Raw genomic sequence first — 19,807 nt, forward strand, 5'->3', positions numbered from 1 at the left:
ACAGAAGCTTAAAAGAGTATTTCAAAAGCAAAGAAATTATACAAATGCAAGTTCAGTAGAAGCGTTTATTAAAAATCCTTCCACCTTCGGGCAGGTCGGTACTCCTCCTCGAGTTCGGTTTCAGGAGCACGGTTACCTTTTTCAGGTCTGCCGAAAGCGGCGCCGTGTCAATGGACAAGCAAGGCTCAATCTTGTTCCGGAGCACCGCAGCGGCCTGCTGTGCGCCCGCCTTCAGCTTCTGCAACTAGAGGACACACACGACAGACAGTCTGCCCCGCAGTATCAGCACAGAACACCAAGAACTTTATGGACACGAGAAAAGACAAGAGTTTGATTTCAATGTAAAAACCTAGGTGTATATGCTTATCAAAAACCACCAAAACTACCAAAATGAAAGGAAGATCTTCTAGTATCCCCAATCCTGAGAAGAACAAATTCTCTAAAGCACCGATTCACTAGACAATTTCTAAAAGAATGTCTTTAGAAAAGTCTCCAATTGAAGGGGTTTCTCTTCTAATCTCAAATTTAAAGGGAGGAAGGAGGGGGATTTAAAGAATAAAGTTTTCTTTCTTTTTTCACTTTTTTTTTTAGAGTTGTAATACCTGTTGCAGATCAGAAATTCCATCAGCTCTCAAAGGATCAGGATTTAGAAACTGCAATAATCTGTAAGATAGTTAAAAAGACAATTTGAAGGGAAAAAATTGTATCTCTTTCTTGAGTTACTAGAGGCCAGTGAACGAAATTCATGCATGAGGGAGTTCCCCTCAGCCCAGTCTGCTCCCTCTCCAATCCGGGACCCCTTGGGGGATGTCCAACTGCCGGTTTAGGCAGGATCAGGCCTAAACCGGCAGTCAGACATCCCTCTCACAATCCGGGACCATTGGCTCCTAACTATTCACATGCCTTCCTGATCACCCCTAACTCCCCCTCACTGCTGGCCTGGTCACCCCCAACTTCCTCCCCTCGCCGGCCTGGTCACCCCTAACTGCCCCTCCCCCGCCAGCCTGGTCACCCCTTACTGACCCCCCCCTTGCTGGCCTGGTCGCCCCCAACTGCCTGCCTCTGCCAGCCTGGTTGCCCCTCACTGCCCCCTGCCCCCCCAGCCACCAGCCTGGTCACCCCATGCGGCCTGCTGCTCGATCATCTGGTCACCCCTCAGTAACCCCCCTGCCGGCCTGGTTGCCCCATGCAGCCTGTTCGGTCGTCCGTTCAGTTGTGATGGTCACTTAGCTTCTGCAACTAGATGGTCTAGTTCCAGGGAGGTTGGAGGTGTTCAAGATTAAACAGCAAAGAAGGAAGGAGACGGTGGATATTTTAGAAACTGTGATGACCTGGGGATCATGCAGTCTTTCTCCTTATTTAGAGCAGGTGGCCTGGGATTGGCAGTTCTGTGTCTACAGCCTGAGGCTCAGGGTGGGGCTGAGGGAAGTGTGGGACTGCCTTGACCACAGTGGCCTTTGTCCCTCCCCCACCTCTGACTCTCTGAGTTAAGGGAGTTTACCTACCACAGGCCCAGTACACCTGAGGAACAAGATAGTAGACGTTTTTGCAATGGTCACTTAGCTTCTGCAATTATATATACATATATATATAATTTTAATTCTTCCTTGGCAGAGTTAAAGTGAATTATATATCCCAAGGCAAAGCTATAAATGACTACTTGTTCTGTTTTGCCTATTCACTCTGATACAAAGGCCACTGCGGTCAAGGCCGTCCCACACTTCCCCCAGCCCCACCCTGGGCCTCAGGCTGTAGACATAGAACTGCCAATCCCAGGCCACCTGCTCTGAACAAGGAGAAAGACTGCATGATCCCCAGGTCATCACAGTTTCTAAAATATCCACCGTCTCCTTCCTTCTTTGCTGTTTAACCTTGAATACCTCCAACCTCCCTGGAACCCACAGTGGACTGATGAAGTATAATCAGTGGGTTCTAAGTAAAGGTCACTCAGTCAAACAGGAGGTAAGATACAATCTTCTAATCCTATATAATAAAGAGGTAATATGCAAATTGACCCTCACATCCTTACAAGATGGCTGCCTATGACCAGGCCGGCAGGGGAGTTAGTGAGGGACAACCAAACGACTGAACAGCAGGCTATGTGGGGTGACCAGGCCAGCAGGAGGGCCGTGAGGGGCGACCAGGATGGGGGGGCAGTTGGGGGTGACCAGCCAGCAGGGGGGGCAGTTAGAGGCAACCAGGCCAGCAGGGGGGGTGCAGTTGGGGGCAACCAGGCTGGCAGGAGGGAAGTTGGGGGCAATCAGGCTGGCAGGGGAGGCAGTGAGAGGCGACTAGGCTGGTGGGGGGGGACAGTTGGGGGCAACCAAGCCAACAGGGGGTAATTGGGGGCAACCAGGCCAGCGGGGGGGGGGGAGAGTTAGGGGTGATCAGGCCAGCAAAAGGGGCAGTTGGGGGCAACCAGGCTGGCAGAGGGGGGCAGTAAGGGGTGACCAGGCAGGCAGGTGAGCGATTAGGAGCCACCGGTCCCGGATTGTGAGAGGGATGTCCGACTGCAGGTTTAGGCCCGATCCCCGGGATCAGGACATCCTCCAAGGGTTCCCAGTTTAGAGAGGGTGCAGGCTGGGTTGAGGGGATGCCCCCTGTGCACGAATTTCGTGCATTGGGCCTCTAGTACAAAAATATACGGCAATGGAGCAATCTCAGAGTTCATTTACTAAGTAGTGCAATAAAAGAAAGAAATGAGTTACATGGACAATGCAAGGTGTTTTTGAAGTATGGTAGTAGAAACTGCTGTTTGGGTTCTGTACTTATTTGATAAAACAATAGAAAGTTATTTTGATTTTCTGAACTTATGTATGCTATCCCAATACTCCATTGATGATGGTTTGAAAATCCCATTGATTGTGATCTCACTGGTCATCAAAGCACTCGAAGCACATTCCTGGGACCCAAGACAGTTCAATTATCCTAAATTGCCTCAGTAGCTACAGATAGTGCATTCCTGTTGACTCAGTGATCCTAGAATCTGGACAGCACAATTATTCTAAATTGTCCAGGTGGTCCCAGTAATGTGTTTCTGTTGATTCGGTGATTCATAGATACTTTAGATAACTAACTTGCTCAGTTTCACTTCTGTAAAATCGCGAAACAGGTTCCTCATTCCAGACCCAAAGATGTAATCGATACTTTTATGATATTCTGCCAATATAAGCCAGAAGTGGCAAACTGTTCGGGGCTGTGAGATTTGGAGCTTTAGGCCCTCGTATGCTACCAGCCTTTAATAAATGACTCCATAATTCGACTTTTTTGAGACGTCCTTTGTAAGATGGGGGCTACACTACAACATTTTGTTCCAAGGAAAACACCCACTGTGACACCACAGCTTCCAGGTGTTAGGGAGGAGGATGTCAATGCCGGTGCCACTCCAGATCTGCGGGCTCCATGGCTGCCTTCAGAGCTCCCGGCCTCGAAACAATCTGAGGAGCTTCTGCTGGATGAGACGACGCTGTAGCCCACAGGGTGGCCTCTGGGAAGCTGGGGAGCCTGAAGGACTTCCACAGTCAACACCCTCTGCCCTGTCATCTCGAGATAATTAGTGAACAGCATGACTTATATCCATTTCTGAACTGTCTTACACTCTTTGTCACTCTGGTAGCTTCTACAGCAGTACTTGAAATGTAAGAGTGGTTTTATTTTTTTTCATTGATTTTAGAGAGAGAGGGAGGGAGAGAGAAACATCAATATAGATTGGTTGCCTCCCATAGGTATCCCGATCGGGGATTGAACCTGCAACCTGGGAATGTGTCCTGACTGGGAATCAAAGCTGCGATCTTTAGGTGTACAGGATACTCTCCAACCAACTAAGCCACACTGGCCAGGGCTGCGAGAGTGTTTCTAGGCTGGTATTATAAGAAATCTTAAAAGTAGGTATGACAATATTTTGTGTGTTAAACAAGTATAAAATGAAGTTATTACTCTGTAAACAACTTACAAGTAAATACTTTGTGAATCTGGCAGGACAAAGATAAAAAGATCCCCCAGTTCCACACTGCAAATAATTAAACAGTTTCTCAAGCCAGTGATAAACCTATTTAACATAACAAAACTGGAAAGAAGCAAACACCAACCCATATAAAATCAACAGCCCCAAAATATTAACTACAGCTAATTTGTTTCACAAAATTGTTCACTTCACCAAAGAAATTCAAGAAGAGGAAATAGAAAATGTATATTTATAGTAGAAGAGAACTTTAAACAGAAAAATATACCTTATGTAAAAGAAAAAACTAACTTCAAAGCCTAAAGAAGCCACTATATGTATATTTTTAAATGGGAACAAAGATTTGAAAATTATAATAAAATCATATGTAAATTCTTCCTGCTTATAATTTTATCATAATTATTTCAATAAAAAATTTAGGCCAAGAAAAAAATTCATACTTTACACAGCCATTCTTCTCATTGTACTCTTTTTTCTCAGCCAATCTGAGTGGTTTCTCATTTGACTTCTGACGTGAAGCACTAGAAAAAAAAATTTTATTAAAATTTTTAAACCCAATCCTGAAAATATATTTATTTCCTGGGAGAAAATTTAACAAGTACCACTTAGGAACAAGTTGATCTATGTAGGTAAATTTATATGGGAACTGGAGCTGAACCCCTCAAGTATAAACACCATTTAACAGTTCTGGTGCCTGCCAAGAGTAAGCACACCACAGCCCCTCTCCTACTGATCACCACTAGGAACTCTGGATAAAGTACAAAACTATAGGGGTGAGGCGTCAAAATGTGAAAAACAACCACAATCGTGGAGAGTTTCCTAGATTTTTACCTTCCACTATAGCTTGGTATTAAACTAAGGAATACCTGGGGTGGTGTAGAGCAGTGGTCGGCAAACTCATTAGTCAACAGAGCCAAATATCAACAGCACAACGATTGAAATTGCTTTTGAGAGCCAAATTTTTTTAAACTTAAACTTCTTCTAACGCCACTTCTTCAAAATAGACTCGCCCAGGCCGTGGTATTTTGTGGAAGAGCTACAGTCAAGGGGCCAAAGAGCCGCATATGGCTTGCGAGCCGCAGTTTGCCGACCACGGGTGTAGAGGATATAGATATAAAAACCTCAAGAGAAATCTCAAGCCAAAGAATGGGGAAGTGGAGCTTTCGTGAAGAAGCTGGGAATCCCAACTGACTTTCCCTTTTTCTCTCCTTGGCCTGCCCCAGATCAGCTCTGATCCACAGAGCTGCAGCAGTGTGGTCACCGGAACCCTGAGGAAAGCCTCCCCCTCCCTCTAGAGCAGTGGTTCTCAACCTTTCTAATGCCGCGACCCTTTAATACAGCTCCTCATGTTGTGGTGACCCCCAACCATAAAATTATTTTCGTTGCTACTCCATAACTGTAATTTTGCTACTGTTAATGAATCGTAATGTAAATATCTGTGTTTTCCGATGGTCTTAGGCGACCCTGCTAGCGGTTCTCAACCTGTGGATCGTGGGAAACAGGTACTATGTGGTCTAAAGACTGTGTGAGGACAAGCTCCTTCTCTCTCTCTCTCTCTCTCTCTCTCTCTCTCTCTCTCTCTCTCTCTTGCTGTTTTGCTCCACAGGTGGTCCCAATCACACAGAAACATGGCAGTTTCTCCAAGAGAAATCATCTACCTGGTCAGAGGAACAGGGAGAGGGAGCAACAAGGAAAAAGTGTATGTGAGAAAAATCCTGGAAAAAGAGAGAAAGCCAGAGGGGAGAGGGTATCCCCTATTATTGTTAATGACCCAAAACACATCCCAAGCTCACTCCAAGTTGAGCATATTCAGAACAGACCCAAAGCAGCAAATCGAAGACTTGGAGACTGAGCCAACATTGCAATCACCACCCACAGAAAAAAAGACAGAATTGAGGTTTGAACCTAAGGGAGTGGTTGACTCCCCACTAAAACAAATGAACAAGAACAACAGAAAAATTAATATTCTACAGAGAATTTTAATAAAAATTAGAGCCTCACATCATAACATTCAAAATTCCAGAATATAACCAAAAATTACTCAACATGCAAAGAACCAGGAAAATCAGATCAACTGTCATGGGAAAATACAATCAACAGGTGCCACCTCTAAATGCTCAGAAGTGGGAATTATGAAGCAGTAATTATAACCATGCTCCCTAAGAAAAGGAAAGGTGAGCACTCTTGAACGGGATAATAAAAGCTCTCAGCAAATACAAACTATTAAAAAAAATGAAAATTTTAGAAAAAAACATAAAATAAAAATGTCATGGGTAGACTCAATAGCAGAATGAAGATGACAAAATAGTCAATTAAGAATTATTAACAAGAATAGCATCCAAAATTTTTTTGAAAAAATGAACAGAGTCTCAGGGACCTTTTGGACAATATCAATATTTGTCTCATCAGTCTCAAAAAGAGATGGGTGCAGAAAAAATATTTGTAGGACAGCTGCTGAATACTCCCTAAATTTGATAAAGGACACAAACCTACAAATAAAGAACTCCAAGCACAAAAAAAATGACAGAAAAAACACCAAGGCATATAATAACTGAATTGCTTAAACCAGCCCAGTCTGTGTGGCTCAGTGGTTGAGCGTCAACCTAGGAACCAGGAGGTCATGATTTGATTCCCAGCCAAGGCACATGCCCAGGTTGTGGGCTCAATCCCCAGTGTGGGGCATGTAGGAGGCAGCCAATCAATGATTCTCTCTCATCATTGATGTTTCTATTTCTCTCTCCTCCTTTCCTTTCTGAAATGAATTAAAATATATATATTGGTATACTAGAGGCCCAGTGCATGAAATCTGTGTGCTTGGGACATCCATCAGCCAGGCCTGTGCCCTCTCGCAGCCCAGGAGCCCTCAGGGGATATCTGACTGATGGCAGGGGGCGGACCTAAGCCAGCAGTCAGCTGTCCTTAGTACAGCCGCAGAGGCGAAAGAGGCTCCCACCACCGCCCCTGCACTCGCAGGCCATGAGCCCGGCTTCTGGCTGAGCGGTGCTCCCCCTGTAGGAGCACACTGACCAACAGGGGGCAGCTCCTGCATTGAGCATCTGCCTCTGGTGGTCAATGCGCATCATAGAGACTGGTCATTGCACAATTCAGTCAATTTGCATATTAGCCTTTTATTATATAGGATATTTTTTTTAATTGCTCAAACCAGCAATAAGGAGAAAATCTTAAAAGCAGTCAGAGGAAAAGGATCACAATATATTTTGCATTGAGAACAATGTAAGGAAGCAGAATGTGGGCAACATCTTTAAAATATAGGGGGAAAAGGATTGTCAACCTAGAATTCTATACCTAGCAAATATATTTATTAAAAAAAAGAAGCTAAAATAATTTTTCTGATATACAAAAGATAAAAATTTCATCACCAGCAGACCCACAATATAAGAAATAGTAAAGAAAGTCCTTCAGGTAGAAAGAAAATGATACCAGATAGAAATCTGGATCTCCACAAAAAGTGAAAAGCATGAAATCGTGCACGACTGGCTCACTTCCGCTTGCCTCAGCTGGCTGCCCTGCCCATCGTCACTAGTAGCTCGCGCCCACCCACCACTGCTCATAGCTCTCCACTGCTAGTAGCTAATGCCCCACCCTGCCCGCCATGAGAGCCATTGCTTGTTTGGTCATGATGGCATTATGGCGTGACAGCCATGGGCCTTTAATATAAGAGTTTATTTTCTTATTATTTATTTAAATCTCTCTGAAAGATACTTTCAATACAAATGACTATAGAGTGTAGCACTTATAACAAACATATAAAGTGTATAGCAACACTAGCATAAACTCCAGGAGGTGAGAAATGAAAGCATGCTATTTTAAGGTCTTAAACTATCCATGAAGTGGTATATTACATCCTTTCTACGACTTCATTATTATCAAGAATATATATTTTGTTAGCATATATACTCTTTCTGAAAATAATGTTTTGTTTTGTTTTAGTAAGGATAAGGTTATAGTCAAAAGTCTTTGATTCTCATCTTCAAGAAGATAACCATCCTTTGCTTTCCACCAACCAATATTGCCATTTGGCCCACATTTGTCCATCCTTTACATCAAGGCAACTTCATTGAATCTGCCTTGTGGAAACAACTTTGTCTGACAGGGTAACAGGAGACTCTGGATCCACTACGTTTTTGGTCAACTGTGCTGCTAACCAGTTATCGCAACATTTTTCTGTTAAATTTATATATGTTTAACCAAAATTTCCAGGGCCAATCTTTTTTTTAAATTGAATACTTTCGAAAGAAGATTGGGGAGAGACAAAATGGCGGCTCAAAAGATGACGTGTTCCGAGCCTTGACCCAAAGCAAATAGAATGAGCAGCTGAAACAAATAACATTCAACCCGAATTAGCAAAGGAGACTCAGCTGCCCGGGGCACTGCAACCACGCGAGCAGCAGATATGTGAGCAGCCTGCTCCTGCCCAAGGAGCAGCAGGTCCGCGAGCAGCCCGCCCCAGGCCTAAGAGCAGCAGCCTCACGTGGCCTGCCCCTGTCCAAGGAACAGCAGCTGTGTGAGCAGCCCACCCCCGTCCAAGGAGCAGCAGCTATATGAGCAGCCTGCCCCTGTACGAGGAACAGCAGCGCTGCGAGCAGCTTGCCCCCATTCAAGGAGCAGCAGCTGCCTTAGCAGCCCACCCCAAGGAGCAGCAGCCACACGAGCAGACCGCCCACATCCAAGGAGCGACAGCCCTGTACAGTCCACACTGGTCCAAGGAGCAGCAGCCACATGCAGTCTGCCCCCATCCAAGGAGCAGCAGCCACGTGATCAGCCCACCCCCATCCAAGAACAGCAGCTGTGCGAGCAGCCTCCCCCACCAGCCAGAGGAGACACCACTGCTGCAAACAGCACCCACTAGAGGAGCCGCTGCCAACTGAGGAGCAGCTGCTTCTGTGACTGCCCAAGGAGTGACCACAGACCGAGGAGCCACTGCCACCCAAGGCGCAGCCCCTGCATGACTCGACATTTAGTCCGTGAGACAGAAAATGGGTAGACAAAGAAACCCCCAAAGGAAAGAAAAGGAGGAATTGTCAGAAAAGCAGCTAAGTGAAACACAGGCATGCAATGTCAGGAAAAAGAATTCAGAATAATAGTAATATAGTTCATTAACCGGATGGATGAAAAAATCAATTTATGTAAGAATCAAGAAGAGCCCTGGCCAGTGTAGCTCAGTGGATAGAGCGTCGGCCTGCGGACGGAAGGGTCCCGGGTTCGATTCCGGTCAAGGGCATGTACCTTGGTTGCGGGCACATCCCCAGTGGGGGGCGTGCAGGAGGCGGCTGATGGACGTTTCTCTCTCATCGATGTTTCTAGCTCTCTATCCCTCTCCCTTCCTCTCTGTGAAAAATCAATAAAATGTATTTTTTTAAAAAAAGAAAAAAAGCCATTGCCTTTAAAAAAAAAAAAAAAGAATCAAGAAGAAATGGATGAAAAAAATCAACAACTTTTATAAGAATCAAGAAGAAATGAAGAGTGATATACCTGAAATAAAAAACACCATAGAAAGTTTCAACAGGAGACTAGCAGAAGTGGAGGACCGAATTAATGAATTAGAAGACAGGAAAGCAAAACACACTAAACTGAATTGCAATTAGAGAAAAAAATTAAAAGACAGGAGGAGAGCCGAAGGGAGCTATGGGACAACATGAAACAAAGCAACATATGAATAATAGGAGTTCCAGAACAACAGGAAGAGGTACAAGGGTTAGAAAACCTATTTAAAGAAATAATGTTCCCTGATGTGGGGCAGAAAAGTCACACAAGCACAGAGAGTCCCAAACAAGATGAACCCAAAAATAACCACTCCAAGACACATCATAATTACAATAGCAAATGTTCAGGACAAAGAGAGAATCTTAAAGGCTGCAAGAGAGAGACAGAGAGTTACACACAAGGGATCTCCCATTAGATTATCCAATGATTTCTCAACAGAAACACATCAGGCCAGAAAAGAATAGAAGGAAATTTACAAAGTGATGCAAAGCAAGAGACTGAATCCAAGAATACTCTATCCAGCAAGACTGAATCCAAGAATACGCTATCCAAAGAGATCAAAGGAGAAATTAAAAACATCCTGAAAACTAATGACAATAAAAATGCAACAATCCAAACTGAAGGGGAAATAAGGAGCTTCACAGACAAAAAACGGGTAAAGGGAGTTTATCACTACCAAGCCAGCAATGCAAGAAATGCTAAAGGGACTGTTGTAAAAAGAAGAAATAAAAAGGTAAGAAGGAACACAGGCACAAAACATAAAAAAGGCTACAAACAAGTACCTTTAAATAATAACTTTAAATGTAAATGGACTAAATGCTCCAATCAAAAGACATAGAGTGGCTGAATGGATAAAAAAACATGATATAAATATATATATATATATATATATATATATATATATATATATATATACATACATACATACATACATACATATATATGCTGTCTACAAGAGACCCACCTCAGAACAAGAAACTCACACAGACTGAAAGTGAAGGGATGGAAAAATATCTTTCAGGCAAATGGAAATGAAAAAAAAGCTGGGGTAGCAATATTTATAACTGACAAAAAGACCTCAAAGTGAAGGCCATAACAGGAGATAAGGAAGGCCACTTCATAATACTAAAGGGATCAATACAAGAGGATATAACCCTTATAAACATATATGCACCCAATGCAAGAGCACCCAAATACATTAAAAAAAAAAAACTCCTGGAAGATATCAAGGGAGAGATCAACAACAATACAATCATAGTAGGGGACTTTAATATACCACTGACATCACTGGATAAATCCTCTAGACAAAAAAAACAGCAAAGAAACAGCAATCCTAAATGACTCACTAGATCAGATGGACTTGACATCTCCAGAACATTTCACCCCAAAGCCACAGAATATACATTCTTCTCAAGGGTACATGGAACATTTTCAAAAGTAGACCACATATTGGGTCACAAGCAAAGTCTCCCCAAATTCAAGAAGACTGAAATCATATCAAGCGTTTTCTCAGACCACAAGGGCATAATATTAGAAATAAACTACAATAAAAACAATCCCAAAAATTCAAACACTTGGAAGCTGAATAGCATGCTATTAAACAATGATTGGGTTACCAAAGAGATCAAAGGAGAAATTAAAAACATCCTGAAAACTAATGACAATAAAATGCAACAATCCAAAATATATGGGACACAATGAAAGCAGTCCTAAGATGGAAGTTTATAGTTCTACAGGCCTACCTCAAACACACACACACACACACACACACACACACACACACACAAATGGCAATAAAGTATCTACCTCTACAACTCAAAAAATTAGAAAGACAGCAACAAGAAAAGCCCAGAGTGAGCAGAAGGAAGGAGATAATAAACATCAAAGCAGAAATGAATGACATAGAGATCAAAACAATAAAAAAGATCAATGAAACCAAGAGCTGGTTCTTTGAAAGGCTAAACAAGATTGATGAACCTCTAGCCAGGCTCACCAAGAAGCAAAGAAAGAGGACCCAAATAAACAAAATCAAAAATGAAAGAGGCAAAATAACAATGGACATATTCCTAGAAAAATACAACCTTCCAAAACTCCATCAGGAAGAATCTAAAAATCTCAATAGGCCGATAACTATGGAAGAAATTGAGGCAGTCATCAAAAAGCTTCCAGCAAAAAAAAGCCTGGGGCCAGACGGCTTCACCGGGGAGTTTTACCAAACATTCAAGGAAGAACTAAAATCTATCATCCTCAGACTATTCCAAAAAATTCAAGAGAAGGAACTCTTCCAAGCTCCATCTATGAAGCCAGCATCGCCTTAATACCAAAACCAGATAAAGAAAACACAATGAAAGAGATTTACAAGCCAATATTCCTCATGAACACAGTTGCCAAAATCAACAAAATTCTAGCAAATCGGCTCCAGCAGTACATCAGAAAGATCATACACCACGACCAAGTAGGATTTATCCCAGGAATGCAAGGATGGTACAATACCTGCAAATCAATAAACGTGATACATCACATAAACAAATTGAGAGATAAAAATCACATAGTCATATCAACTAATGCAGATAAAACATTTGACAAAATCCAACACTCCTTCTTGATAAAAACTCTCAGCAAGGTAGAAACAGAAGGATCATACCTCAACATAATAGAAGCCATATATGACAAAGCCACAACTAACATCATACTCAACGGGCAAAAACTAAAACCATTTCCCCTAAGAACAGGAACAAGTCAGGGATGCCCACTCTTACCACTTCTGTTTGACATAGTACTGGCAGCACTAGCCATTGTGATCAGATAAGAAGAAGAAATAAAAGGCATCCAAATTGGAAAAGGAGAAGTAACACTGTCCTTATTTGCAGATGACATGATATTGTACGTAGAAAACCGCAAAGACTCCATCAAAAAATTACTAGACTTAATAAATGAATTCAGCAATGTAGCAGGATACAAAATTAACACTCAGAAGTCTATGGCTTTTCTATACACCAATAATGAACTCACAGAAAGAGAAATTAAAAAAGCAATCCCATTCACCATTGCAACAAAAAAATTAAGAAACCTAGGAATAAACTTAACCAAGGAGACAAAGGACCTGTACTCAGAAAATTTCAGGAGACCAAAAAAAGAGATAGAGGAAGACATGAACAAATGGAAGAATATACCATGTTCATGGATTGGTAGAATCAACATCATTAAAATGTGCATACTACCCCCAAAGCACTCTATAGATTCAATGCAATCCCCATTAAAATACCAACGGCATACTTCAAAGACCTAGAACAAATGCTCCAAAAATTTATCTGGAATAAGAAAAGACCCCGAATAGCTGCAGCAATCTTGAGAAAGAAGAACAATGTTGGAGGGATCACAATACCAGATATCAAGCTATACTACAAAGCCTCTGTTCTCAAAACTGCCTGGTACTGGCACAAGAATTGACATATATATCAATGGAATAGAATAGAGAACCCAGAAATCGACCCAAACCACTATGCTCAATTAATATTTGACAAAGGAGGCATGAACATACAATGGAGTCAAGACAGTCTCTTCAATAAATGGTGTTGTGAAAACTGGACAGATACATGCAAAAAAATGAAACTAGACCACCAACTTACACCATACACAAGAATAAACTCAAAATGGATAAAGGACTTAAACATAAGATGGGAAACCATAAAAATACTAGAGGAATCCACAGGCAGAAAAATCTCAGACATATGCCGAAGCAATTTCTTCAGTGATACAGCTCCTAGGGCAAGAGAGACTAAGGAGAAAATAAACAAATGGGACAACATCAAAATAAAAAGCTTTTTTACAGCAAAAGAAACCATCAACAAAATAACAAGAAAGCCCACTGCATGTGAGAACATATTTGCCATTGTTATCACCGATAAGGATTTAATCTCCAACATTTACAGGGAACTCATACAACTTAACAAAAGGAAGATAAACAACCCAATTAAAAAAGAGGCAACAGACCCAAATAGATACTTTTCAAAAGAAGACAGAAGGAAGGCCCAGAAACATATGAAAACATGCTCAAAGTCACTAGTCATCCGAGAGATGCAAACCAAAAAAAATGACAATGAGGTACCATCTCACACCTGTCAGAATGGCTATCATCAACAAATCAACAAATGACAAGTGCTGGAGAGGATGCGGAGAAAAAGGAACCCTCATGCACTGCTGGTGGGAATGCAGACTGGTGCAGCCACTGTGGAGAACAGTATGGAGTTTCCCCAAAAAACTAAAAATGGAACTCCCATTTGACCCAGTGATCCCACTCCTAGGAATATATCCCAAGAAACTAGAAACACCAATCAGAAAGCATATATGCACCCCTATGTTCATAGCAGCACAATTCACCATAGCTAATATTTGGAAACAGCCTAAAAGTGCCCATCAGTAGATGAGTGAATTAAAAAACTGTGGTAGCCGAAACTGGTTTGGCTCAGTGGATAGAGCGTCGGCCTGCGGACTTAGGGGTCCCAGGTTCGATTCCGGTTGGGGGCATGTACCTTGGTTGCGGGCACATCCCCAATAGGGGGTGTGCAGGAGGCAGCTGATCGATATTTCTCTCTCATTGATGTTTCTAACTCTCTATCCCTCTCTCTTCCTCTCTGTAAAAATTCAATAAAATATATTTAAAAATAAATAAAGATTATTTAAAAAAAATACTGTGGTACCTCTATACAATGGAATACTACACTGCAGTAAAAAAGGAGTTCTTACCATTTGGAACAGCATGGATGGAACTAGAGAGCACTATGCTAAGTGAAATAAGCCAATCAGAGAAAGATAAATATCACATGATCTCACTCATTTATGGAATATAATGAACAACATAAACTGATGAACAAAAACAGATCCAGAGACAGAGAAACATCAATCAGACCATCAAACCTCAGAGGGAAGGTAGGGGAGGGTGGAGTGAGGAGGAGAGATCAACCAAAGGACTTGTATGCATGCATATAAGCCTAACCAATGGACACAGACAACAGGGAGTGAGGGCATGAGTGGGGGGGATAGGGGTGAAATGGGGGGATAAGGACACATATGTAATACCTTAATCAATAAATTTTAGAAAAAGGAAATTGAATACTTTCTTATCATCAACCTCATACACTACTTAAGACAATATTATACTTAAGTCTCTAGTTAACTACACTAAATTTTCAAATCATACCTGTCTGCTGGTATATCTGGATCAGCATATATGGTTATGCCTCTTTTTGTTGGCCAATACACTGACGATTCAACACACTGTTAAAAAAACAACAATATTTTCAGAAAGAGTAATATGCTAGCAAATATATATATTCTTGATGAATCAAAATTCCATGAGGCCCTGGCCAGTGTCGCTCAGTTCGTGGACATCATTCCATACATTGAAAATTCCATGGAAATTATTCTCATAAACAACCATCTTAGATAATTTTCAGGCAACACAGATAGAGAGAGAAAAAGAACTGATTATGCCATTGCTATAACCATTATATTGAAGTATCCACATAGTAGGAGCTGGCATTTCAGTATTTAAAATGTCCTATAATAACTTTCACCTTTATTGCCAAAGGGACTAGAAGGACAGGTTAGTACTGAACTTAACTATTATAGTATCCCATAATCCCAGATTTTCACACCATTGTTTAAATGAGGATAGCCCAGCTAGTGTTGCTCAGTGGTTGAGCGTCAACCTTTGAAGCAGGAGGTCACAGATTGATTCCCGGTCAGGGCGTGTGCCCGAGTTGCAGGCTTGATCCCCAGTGTAGGGTGTGCAGGAGGGTGATCAATGACTCTCTCTCATCAATGATGTTTCTATCTCTCTCCCTCTCCCTTCTTCTCTGAAATAAATAAAAAAAAAATTTTAATGAGGATAAATACTGAATTTTGTAGAGGCCACTAGGCCAAGAACAAAGCGAGAGCTGGCTGGAGTTTTTGTTCTTTTGAAATAGAGCAAACATGCAAACTACACTTTTTCATGAATGGAATTATCATAGCCAAAGATTTTTTAACAAAAACATTTTTGGTTCCTAGATTTTAAAGGAGAATATTCTAAAATTAACATTATATTAAATGTATATTTAATGAACATTTAAAAAAAACAACCTTATTTACATCTTTTAAAGAGATGCACTGTTGTTTCTTTTCAGATATCTTTTTAGGTGAACCAGTCAAGGAATCCACTTTACATTTCATAGTTTTATCTGAAAAATAAAAATAGTGATAAAAGGTGTTATTAATAAATAGAAAATACGGCAAAAAGGATATTTTAAAAGTATAATAATAAAATCTTAATGTATAAAACTATTATGGAATAGACTTTTATATTAAATCTTACTTGAGGGAATTAAATTTTTTAATTTAAATTCTTTATTGTTTGAAGTATTACATATGTCTCCTTTTTCCCCCATTGACCTCTCCCCAGCCACTCCCACCCCCAGCAAATGTCCTCACCCTCCTACTATCTCTGTCCATTGATTATGCTCATATGCATGCATACAAGTCCTTTGGTTGGTCTCTTGAGAAAATTAAATTTTAAAATCTTGTTTCAACCCTTCTTATTAGAAAATACTTTAAAAATTCCTTTACACTGGCTTACTAAGAATTAAATATAATATACTGTTGTAACTTGGCATACTCTACTTTCCAAAGAGGGCCAGAACATGTCTCCCAACACACATGCTCTTCTTACAATGTGATTTTGACACTTCTTCCCACTGAGAGATGGGCTCTATACTCCTTTCCAATGAGCCTGGGTGGGCTTGTAAACAACATGGAAGTGGCGTTATGTGACTTCTAAAGCTAGATCACAAAAATGTCATGTACTGCGACTTGCTCTCCTGGATTCCAGCTTACTTCTGAAACCCAGTCACCATAGTTGGGAGGAAAGTCCAAGCAACCACATGAAAAGGCCACGATAGGAATTTCATATGACAGCCCAAGCTGAAGTCCCAGGAAAAAGCCAGCATCAACTGCCAGACATAGGACTGAATAAATCTTCAAATGAATCAAACCATTTAGTTACCACCAGCCTTCGAGTCTTCCCAGCCGAGGTCCCCCACACACTGTGGAACAGAGTTAAAGCCTTCCTACTGTGCCCATACTGAATCCTTGACCAAAGAATCCATGAGCATTATCAAATGGTTGTTTCACATCACTGAATATTATGTTTGTTATATAGCAACAACTGGAACACCAATTATAACTCAGTTCAGAAACGGTTTGGGATAATAGTGCATTTCACTTCTTAATAGCACAATGGACAGAAAACATATTAGAAAACAAGCTGAAGTTGAATGACCAGGAAGTGGCAAATTTCTGAAGAAGACTCTTTCAAATATATTTATCCTCCAGGACTAAATCTGACTTTTGAAAAGTGACAAAATTTGCTTAGTGAATAATATGGATAATTAAGCTGGGTAAAAATTAAAATGTGACTTCAAAGAAAAGAAAAACAAAAGAAATTCAACCCAGCAATCACTTATTAGAGTATTACAGAGCAATTCTGGGAAAGTGTTTACTCTAAGTATCAAAAAGAGAAACACAAATTAAATGACAAGGTATATCTCTAGCCGGTTTGGCTCAGTGGATAGAGTGTCAGTCCACAGACTGAAAAGTCCCGAGTTGGATTGTGGACAAAGGCACAAAACCTGGTTGTAGGCTCAATCCCCAGGCCCGGTGAGGGTGCATTCAGGAGGCAACCAATTTATGTGTCTCTCTCACATCGTTGTTTCTCTTTACCTCTCCTCATCACTTCCACTCTATCTAAAAATCAATGGAAAAAATATCCTCAGGTGAGGATTAAAAGAAAGAAGACAAGATATACCTTTCACCTATTGAATTACATAAATCACTGAAATCACAAATTCGTTTGATGCCATCATAAATTAAAAAACAAACCAAAAAAACCACCTCACAAAGGTCTGCGAGGAGGTGAAGCTTCACACCTGAGGAAATGAAGATAAAACAGCAGTCTAAAAAGAACTCCTATATAAATCTATTGAAAATATCCAAGAGATAAAAGAAGAAATAGTATACATGAAACAAAACAGATGGATATGAAGACAGGCACACATAAAGAAGAACCAGTAAAATTCTAAGCAGTAAGAAATAGTCATAAAATTGAAAACTCAAAAGATAAAGTAAATACTGAACTAGAAGCAAAGAGAAAAATGGAAATTTAAAGAATTAAATTAAGAAAACTTCTCAGAAATCAGTTCAGAGAAATGAAAAATTCAAAAAAGAAGCTAGAAAAGGATAATAAAAAAACAAACACTAATTTATGGCCAATAGATTCAGGAAGAGAGGTAGGGAAAAAAATCTTTGAAAACATTAAAATTTAATACTTTTCAGAAATTCATGTTAAACATGAATTCGGTAATTGAAAAATTCCAAGTGTTAATAAATGAATATTGAACCATCCACTCTTAAATATATTTTAAATAAACTACAGAATATCAAGGTACAGAGAAAATCTAAAAAGTCAATCAACAGGACATACTAAGAACTTAGAAAAGAATAATCAACAGAGTCAGAGATCAGAAGAAAATGAAGTACTATCTTTTTTTTTTAATCCTCACCTGAAGATGTTTTTAATTGATTTTAGAGAAAGAGGAAGGGAGAGAAACATCCAGTGGTTCCTCCCATATGCTCCCTGACTAGGGATCAAACCCACAATCTAGGTTATGTGCCCTGACTGGAAGTTGAACTAACAGTTAATAGTATAAACTATTAACATATGTACTTGAGGAAAAAGTAATAAACCAGTAGTGCAATAATACTATGAATAACCAACATTTACTTAGTGTGTTATTGTGTATCAACATATTCTATATGTTCATTGCAGCATTATTTACAACTAGTAGCCCATTTGCAGGATAACCCTGCAAGCGGCTGTTGCGGCCGCGTGCGCTGCCACTGCCGCTGCCTTTGCGGCCACCTCGCCTGCACCTGCTCACCACTGCCGCCCGCCCCGCTCCACCCCGACCAGGCTTTCCCTCTGGCAGCCACCTTGCTTTCCGCTTTTCCTCCCTCTTCCTTCTAAGTTGTCTTCAGTCTTCACTCCTCCCTCTCTCAGCGTATGCAAATTAACCGTCATCTTTGTTGGGTAATTTGCATACTCGCCCTGATTGGCTGATGGGTGTGGCTTTGGCTGGTGGGCATGGCTTGGGCGTAGCAAAGGTGCGGTCAATTTGCATATTACTATTTTATTAGGTAGGATAGCCAAGATCTTAGAAGCAGCCCAAGTGCCCATCAGTAGGTGAGTAGATAAAAAAGCTGTGGTACATTTATACAATGGAATACTACTCAGCCATAAAAAAGGAAATCTTACCTTTTGCAACAGCATACATATTTAACCACAATAAATGTACATGACTTTTTACAAAATCATAGGTGGCACTTATAATAGGAAAAATGGAAACTACTCTAAGATACTATTTTTTACTTGCAGACTGAAAAAAAACCCAGACTTGGAATACCCTCTGCTGGTGAGGCTGTGGGCAAAAACAGGCACAATCTCCCTAGATTCGCAGTGACACTCCAGGATGATATGGCACCTATGCACAAGCACCTGGCAACTTATATATATAAAAGCCTAAGTGACCATTACAACCGAATGACCAGATGACCAGCCAGTAGCTATGACACGCACTGACCCAAACCTTGCTGCTGGGGCCCTAACAGCCCCTAATCTGGTTCACCCACACCCCAGACCCAGACAGGAGCAGAATCGGCCATGGGTTAGCTTGCTGCTGGGTCCAACCTCCCATGGTCCCTCTCCCTGGCAGGCTGGCACCCTCCCCAATCGGCCCTGATCACCAGGCAGGCCAAGGGAACCAACCATCCACAAATTCATGCACCAGGCCTCCAGTGTTCTAATAAAATCATCCTTTAACCCAGAAGTCCTTTTTCTAGAAATCTACATAGGAGATATATCATCATAAATATAAAATAATGTATACTGGGAAACACTGTATACTCACATGTATACACTAATTTTTTTCTTTTTTTGCACTTATTTATGGTTAACAAAATTATACAGGTTTCAGGGGCACAATTCCACAACATATCCTCTGTGTACTGTGTGTTTACCACCCACGTCAAGTCTCCTTCCATCACCATTTATCCCCTTTACCCTCCTCCACCTCCCCACCTCTCCATCCACCCCTACAGCAATCATCACCCTGTTGTCTGTGTCCATGAGCTTTTTCACTTGTTTTGCTCAATCCCTCCACCCCTACCACCAAGCCCCGCACCCCTCACCCTGAAGCTGTTAATCTGCTCTCTATGAGTCTGTCTCAATTTTGCTTGTTAGTTCATTTT

At 41.1% G+C, this 19,807-nt stretch overlaps 1 protein-coding gene across 1 annotated transcript in view; it reads right to left on the bottom strand.

Annotated features, from left to right (window-relative positions):
* The window catches only part of TDRD12 (tudor domain containing 12), a 99,955-nt gene that overhangs the window by 40,887 nt on the left and 39,261 nt on the right, over window positions 1-19,807 (bottom strand). The window contains exons 10-14 of the mRNA XM_054710540.1: window positions 15,590-15,687; window positions 14,667-14,743; window positions 4,402-4,482; window positions 603-663; window positions 137-244 (exon numbers count right to left, since the gene is read on the bottom strand). Of these exons, the coding sequence (XP_054566515.1) occupies window positions 137-244; window positions 603-663; window positions 4,402-4,482; window positions 14,667-14,743; window positions 15,590-15,687 (425 nt within the window). The remainder of the gene's footprint in view (window positions 1-136; window positions 245-602; window positions 664-4,401; window positions 4,483-14,666; window positions 14,744-15,589; window positions 15,688-19,807) is intronic.

The sequence above is a fragment of the Eptesicus fuscus genome, chromosome 21 (assembly GCF_027574615.1).
Source record: "Eptesicus fuscus isolate TK198812 chromosome 21, DD_ASM_mEF_20220401, whole genome shotgun sequence".
Lineage (NCBI taxonomy): Eukaryota > Metazoa > Chordata > Mammalia > Chiroptera > Vespertilionidae > Eptesicus > Eptesicus fuscus.